The sequence below is a fragment of the Rutidosis leptorrhynchoides genome, chromosome 2 (genome assembly GCF_046630445.1).
Source record: "Rutidosis leptorrhynchoides isolate AG116_Rl617_1_P2 chromosome 2, CSIRO_AGI_Rlap_v1, whole genome shotgun sequence".
NCBI classification, from domain to species: Eukaryota; Viridiplantae; Streptophyta; class Magnoliopsida; order Asterales; family Asteraceae; genus Rutidosis; species Rutidosis leptorrhynchoides.
The window spans coordinates 458,795,792-458,803,214 of NC_092334.1; the positions used below are offsets into that span (position 1 = coordinate 458,795,792).

The following is a 7,423-nucleotide window of genomic DNA, read 5'->3' on the forward strand; positions in this document are numbered from 1 at the left end:
ATGGTGTAGCAGGGCGCGATGTTACACTACTCATTGCGATCGAGGCCAAAAGAGTGTGTGTAGGTTAGTGATTATCCATCAGGATTCACTATGGTGTAGCAGAGCGCGATGTTACACTACTCGTTGATTGAGGCCAAAAGAGCGTGTGTAATTGGTGGGTTATATCCATTGACTCGGTCCGCTAACTTCACCTTGGGAGTAGTGTTATATCGGCAAGGTATAACGTTATCGGGAAATGCGAGTACCAGTAGGGAATGGGAGTACCGTTCATGTGTTGAGATTTGGGAAGTGAGTCTCGTGTGGTGCGGATTCACAATGACACGTGTAGATGCGGTCATTCTATTGGGATAGTGACTCTCGTGTGGTTCGGATTCACTAGGGCGCATGTATGTTCGGCCAATCCCGATTGTTGTTGCGGTGGAGGTAGTGAGTCGCGTGTGGTGCGGATTCACTAAGGCGCGTGTAGTTCGGCTAGCCTTCATCTTGTTGAATTTGAGAACTATTGGTTGTTTCATACGCCGATGGTTCGGTCGTGAGGACCATGTTGGGTGATTAGTGATGCAATAGCCGTGTTTTGCTCACATATTTGCGGTAGTTGCGTATTAGCCGTGTTTGCGCGCTACAAGGGATGTTAAGTGGTAAGTGTTATCCGTAAGGATTCGCTTTTATTCGGTCTTCATCGGTTAGATGGTTGACTTTATTTTGGTATGTGGTGGTTGCTTTAGCATTGTACTTGGTATGGGTACACTAAAGAGTGATATCTCGGTGCGAGATTGGTTTAGTTTTCCGATGTGAGAAATTGAGCAAGTTTTAGTGCTTAGATTTGCGGATTCGATAAATCGTGCGTGACGATTTAGTTGTTAAAGGTGACTCATTGAGAAGAATTGCCTAGGGGAGTTAGAAGAATACAAGGTGATTTCGCGTGTTCTAAGTGATCGTTATATAGTCAAGAAGATTTATATTTGGGTAATCCTTCTCCAATTGCTACTTTACGTAATAATCTAATTCCAAGAAAAATCGAAATATTTGTTTGGAGATGCCTTCAAAAACGCTTGCCCCGTTATGATTGAGCTTGATAAGCGAGGTATAGACCTTAATAGTGTACGTTTCCCAATTTGTGATGATGATGTTGAATCCGTGGAACATTCGTTAATTTTTTTTCAAAGATACAATGGCTATTTGGGATCGGGTGTTCGCATGGTGGGGGATTGGGAAATATGTCCAATCTTAGTTTCAATGAAATCCTTCGTGGTAATGGTCCAAGATCTACAACAACGCAAGGAAAGAAAATATGGCAAATGGTCAAATGGGTTAGTGCATATCTTATATGGTTGAATGGAAACAACATGGTATTTAAAGGCAAAAAGTGGAGTATCCCGATGGCGCTAAACAAAATACAAGTAAGATCTTTCGAATGGATCTCCAATAGGTCGAAAGGAAGAAAAATCGATTGGTTGTCATGGTTGAATGATCCTAGCATGTATTTTAATTTAGATTAGGGTCGATGTAATTCCTTTTATTAGGTCGTGTGGGATGATCATCTCGCAACCCAAGTTTTTTAGTGTGCTTCATTGGGGTAATCCCCCAATCTTGTATTTGTTTTTGTGTAAATTTTATAAAATGTCTTGGCCTTTCAAAAAAAAAAAAAAAAAAAAAAAAAAATGATAACTGAGTATAACAAAAAAAAAATGAGGTGAACTGAATAGGAGTTTTCCAACAATAACCCGTATCTTCGAACATACCCAAACATGTTATGCCATAATTAGATATTACCATCACTTTTACATAATATTTCTTTGTAACTTATAATTGGACAAAAGCATGTCCGAATTATTCAACAACATTTAAATAAAATCGAAAACAACTAAACTACATGTAAAAGTATATAATCATTGCTTGATGTCCATAATCTTTAATTAAATTAAACTTCATACGTCTCATATTAATAGTCTATATTAATAGTCTAGTATTTTATTTTGAAATGTACCAAATTAATAGTTCATTTCTATAAATATAAAGGAATAATAAACTTAAGTTTCATTATGCTCTTAATGTATGTGCTCTTAATGTATGTGGATAAGATTAAAGGAGAAAGAAAAGGTAAAAAAAAAAATGAAAAGTAAACAGTACTTTATGACATTTTCTTAAACTGTGTGTTTGAACTATTAATATGAGATGAATGGAGCTTTCGGTGCCTATCATCACCAATTTATAACACTAACTTGTAATTAAAATTAAAATCACTCCTATTAAACAGTTATATATGTTAGGGTTAAAGCCAAAAATAGGCTACAAACTTACACAAATGTACCGATGTCGCTCACAAACTCATTTCCGTCCTACTGTCGCCTACAAACTTTCTAAAAGTGTACCAATATAAACAAAAACTTTTAAAAAGTGTACCAATGTAAACAAAAATGACTTGCTACCGACTAAACTGGTTAAAATCAACACATGTCGTTCGTGGATCTTAATTCTTAACGAAAAAAAATATATCAGGTCAAAATTAGTATGCAACCGGTCAAAACTATAAAATGTTGATATTAGCAAATTTTTTGAAAGTTTATTGGCGACAGTAGGACGAAAAGGAGTTGTTGGGCGACATCAGTACATTTGTAAAAGTTTGTAGGCTATTTTTGACTTTAACATATATATATATATATATATATATATATATATATATATATATATATATATATATATGGGCAGGATCAATGGGGAAGTAACCAATCGGGAGAAACAAAAAAAAAATTTCGTTTTTTTGGAATTTTTTTTCCGGCATCAAGATCACACGAAAATATGAACATTCAAGATAATATTGTTCGTGAAGAATATGAACGTTTTTTTTCTTCATGTTTTGTGAAGTAAAATTTAGTCCGATTTAGAGTTTAGGGTTTAGGGTTTAGTATTTTGGGTTTATTCCATAAACCCAAAACACCAAACTCTAAACCCTAAACCGTTCGTGTTAAAAACTCAATCTAAATTCTAAATCTAAACCCTAAATCTAAACCCTAAATTTCTAAACCCTAATATCTAAACCCTATAAACCCTAATATCTAAACCCTAATATCTAAACCCCAATAGCTAAAACCTCAACATACGCTCGAAAAACACGATAATTGTTATATATTACTTCTTCGAGCGTTTTTCTGCCAAAATAAAAACATTTATCACAAAGTGTCTCTACTAAATGTTCATATTTTCATCACATCTATAATGTTCGTGAACAAAGTTTTTTCAAAAAACGAAAAAAAGAAAAGTTTTTGCTTCCCCGCTTCCCCCGATTGGTTACTCCCCTCTTAATCCTACCACTATATATATATATATATATATATATATATATATATATCGTCTATGATATAAAAATAATTTAAGAATTTAAGAATTAACATAATACCATGTAACTCGGTCTATCCAATTGGAAGCAAATTTGTATTTTGAAAGCGAGTTATGTGATAAGGAGAAGTGACTAAGGAGCACGAACCATGTAACGATAATTACTCACTTTAGTACTTACGTACTGTGAATATATAGAGGATTTGGAAGTTTGTGACGATAAACGAAAAAATATAAAGTTTTACTCTACTTGTAATAAATAAAATAAATATGATAATTATAGAAAGTTCAAAAATTTTGGTGACTTTTGACATAAGAAGTACTCTGAAACAAAGTAATTTGACAAAAAAAAAAAAAAAACAAAAAAACTGTACAAAGCTACTACACATAAATTCTAGTCCATCTAACCATAAAAAAGATAACTATTTACAATTAATGGCTTCGTTTATGGAGGAACTTATTACCGGCCTAAACTTAAAGCAGCTTTAACGTCCAACCGCCATGCGCAACCACCGTGATCCATCCTCCACACATCACATGGCACCGTTAAACTTTGCAGGTGACTATCAACGGCACCGGCTGAAGAGATTGTAACCCTTACTTTACAAGTAAAAGCAGGATACGCGACCGGTAACAACGTCGTCCTTTCCTCTTTTCGTACTAAAACCACCGCCACGTAATCACCACCAGCCATCTGTCTATACGCTTTGTTTGTCCACACCACTCTGTCCTGACCGTCCGATATAAAACCAGGACACGTGTCCTTCTCCATGTTCATCACTCTTTCTTCATCCGTACACCCTAACCCTTCTACATCCACCCACGTGTTAGCCACGCATTCCACCGTCACGTAAGACACCACTTCCGGTTTTCTCGGTTGTGGTGAAGGAGTTTGTTGTAACTGTTTCGTAACAACTTGATTCACGTGACCTACCATGTGACTGTAATAATTCTTTTGTTCTTGGTTGTTAAAACTCAACCACACAGGTGACGACGTCGTTTTTGATTTTTTCAAATCAGTCTTTGTTGTTTGAACCGGTGTTAACAGATCTGGAAAGCCAGTAACCGGTTCGATCGGTTTCCGGTCTGGTTTTTCAGGTAACAAAGAAAGCGTCACCTTTCTGTTAGACTTCTTATTAATTTTGTTTTTGTTAACCCTAACGTACTTTCTCTTACTTCTCACACATTTCACGTAACCGCTGCTATTCTCCTTCGTCGATCCGCCGGAACCGGAGCTGGAACCAGTCGCCACCGGTTTCGGTGCAATCGGTCTATATTTTAACATTATCGTGTCCACTTTTGACATACCGTACATCCCGTAACCACCACCATCTCCGCCGTACCTCGCTATGCAACAACCACCTCTGCCGTTCATATTATCAGAATTATATTATATTATATTTATATTTTTTATGTGAATATTACTGTTATATTTGTGAAGATATAAAAAATAATAGAAGAGGTGAAGGTATATATAAAGAGAAAAATATGGGGCCACGTGTGAAGACAAAATTTGGAATAGGGATGAAATGTGATTGGTGGAGAGTAAAACGTGGCAAATGAAAGAGGGCCCACGTGAGTGTTGGGTCATATGTCGAATCGGGGAAGAGCATTTGTGTGGGGACCACAAGAACCAATGAGAAAATGAGAAGTGTATGATAGTGGCGATGGTAGGGAGGGCACGTAGCTAAAGTGAGATAATCCGGTGGTTCTATTTGGGTTTTTCCTGATAAAGTAAGTTGGAGGGTTAAAACACTTTCTAGAAAACAGGACACGTGGTCCAACAATATACTTCTTCCAGTATTATATTACGGAGTGTTTATTTATTTTTCTGAAAAATAGAAATTAAAAAAATCTAGGGTTCTTCCCCATTTTTGTACGGTTCTGAATTTAGAGATCGACGGTTATTATTTGATCTCTTTTATCATTTATTCATCCACGTCACCACAAAGGATAAATGTTTCGTCTACAAAAGTAGAACGTCGATAATTTAAGGCTTCAATTTATTTATTTATTTCAATTTCAATAAGCTACACTTTTTATTTCCTAACGTAACCTAACAAATACTATAAAATAAAGATTAATTTATTAAAAGATGAGCAAAGCAAACATAAATAGAACATGATAACGGAATGCTCAAAATTAAAAAGTGAAAATTTTACCGCTATCTACGATCGAACCTACCATAAAATAAATAAACCAACTCAACCAAACAATCAATACCGAAGGTACCATAAAATAAACAAACCAACTCAACCAAACAATCAATCAATTGTCTTTATATTCTTAATATGTAAATGTATGACAAAAATATATACTATAAATAAGAATAATACTGTAAAGTTAATAAATATACACTGTAATTAATATTTTTATTTTAAATTGAGTTGCCTGAGTGGCCACCGAGTTGCTCAATGAAGCACGCCATCCGGATTCAATTCCTGGCTATGTCAAATTGTTCAAAAAGAGAGTGTGACTAGAGGGTGCGCATAATGCGCAATTCACCAGGTACCAGGTCTCGCGCTCGGGGGGCTTGATTACCCGAGGTTTTACCTTCTATGGGGGAGCTAATGTGTTCGTTCATAGGAGAGTTTCATCGCTTACCAAAAAAAAAATGAGTATCTTTATATGAAAACTATTAAATTGAGATGAAAAAAATATTATCTAAATGTGTGCCTATCACTATCAAATTATGAATATTCATATTTTTATTTCTATCATAGTCTCTCTTAACTAAACTTTTTTCATTCACATTTGTATCTCATCGGCATAAACTCCTTTCACTTTCCTTTCACTTTCCTTTCTCTATCTTTACTAAATAATACTCACAAATAAAATCTTAAAATATAATATATATATATATATATATATATATATATATATATATATATATATATATATATATACATATATATATATATATATATATATATATATATATATATATATATATATATATATATATATATATATACATCATACAGATACAATTTATACAACACAAAGTGCAAAACAAAAATATTCGTTGTCATACTTTCAACTTTAAATCACGTTGGGGAAGTAAGTGGCGGACCCTTTAACGGATCGCTGCCTATCTTGGCCATATATATTTAACTTGTTTGGCGTTAGACGTCTAAATCACTTGTCGTATCAAAATTCTATTTTGGAAGAAAAAAGAATTAATTAGTATAATATTATATTATGAAATACGGAGTAAAAAATTGTTGATAAATACGTTGTTAAACGAAAACAAAACCGAAAAATTCGGCACAAAAATTAAACCAATTTCTTGCAACTCCACGTCCGAAAAAATAGCAAACATAACACCACCAATGTAACATTCTTTGATCATCAATGTCTATCAACACCACCAGTAGCAAAGATTACACCATCGTAACATCAACGGTCATAAAATCTAGCAAAATTATGTGCAAAGAAGGATCTTAATCCCTAATCAACATCGTCAAAAAAATTGATATAGTTTTCCACACTTCAAAATCCAACAAATATTATGGGGGATAATTTCGACGATGAATAAAAGGTTTATAGATCATGTAGGTTCTGGTGGCATAAACAAGATAAAAGGAGAGAGTTGATGTTGGAAAAAGTTATATAAAAAGAAGCTAATTTGGACATTACAACTCACTAAATAATCTCTCAAGTAAGCTATACATCTTATTTTCTTAAGTTCCAAGTACACACTCCATTGAATGACGAGATAATCTCTCTATTCACCTCAGCTCATTAAAATGCAAGTAACAAGCCCACCAAGTATATATACATTTGAGTTTATTATTTCACTTTATCATCGAATTTTCTATGTTATAGTTTCCATTACATGGAAAATTCAAAAAGATTTAAAGTGTCTTTCTCACACAAGTTTATGAGTGGTGATATATTCACCATCATTTTTTACTTCATCCACCATAAATTATGAATTAACATGTTATACTGTACAATCTGTTAATGCACAATTGTGGTGAATAAAGTAAAAAATAATGTTGAATTTATCAATGCCCTTTATATAAGTTTCGAATTCTAACCTTATTTGGTATATTAACACAACCAAACTCATTATTTTATTCTA

The 7,423-nt window shown here is 33.9% G+C and overlaps 1 protein-coding gene across 1 annotated transcript; it reads right to left on the reverse strand.

The window, feature by feature from the left end:
- Positions 1 to 3,592: 3,592 nt before the first annotated feature.
- LOC139892527 (uncharacterized) lies at positions 3,593 to 4,727 on the reverse strand. The gene has a single exon (XM_071875638.1). The coding sequence runs from the start codon at positions 4,709 to 4,711 to the stop codon at positions 3,797 to 3,799; it is 915 nt and encodes a 304-aa protein (XP_071731739.1). The 5' UTR covers positions 4,712 to 4,727; the 3' UTR covers positions 3,593 to 3,796.
- Between the last annotated feature and the right edge of the window lie 2,696 nt (positions 4,728 to 7,423).

What these genes read in the sequence shown, in the direction of transcription:
- LOC139892527 (XM_071875638.1), bottom strand. Translation starts at nt 4,711, where the DNA reads ATGAACGGCAGAGGTGGTTGTTGCATAGCGAGGTACGGCGGAGATGGT.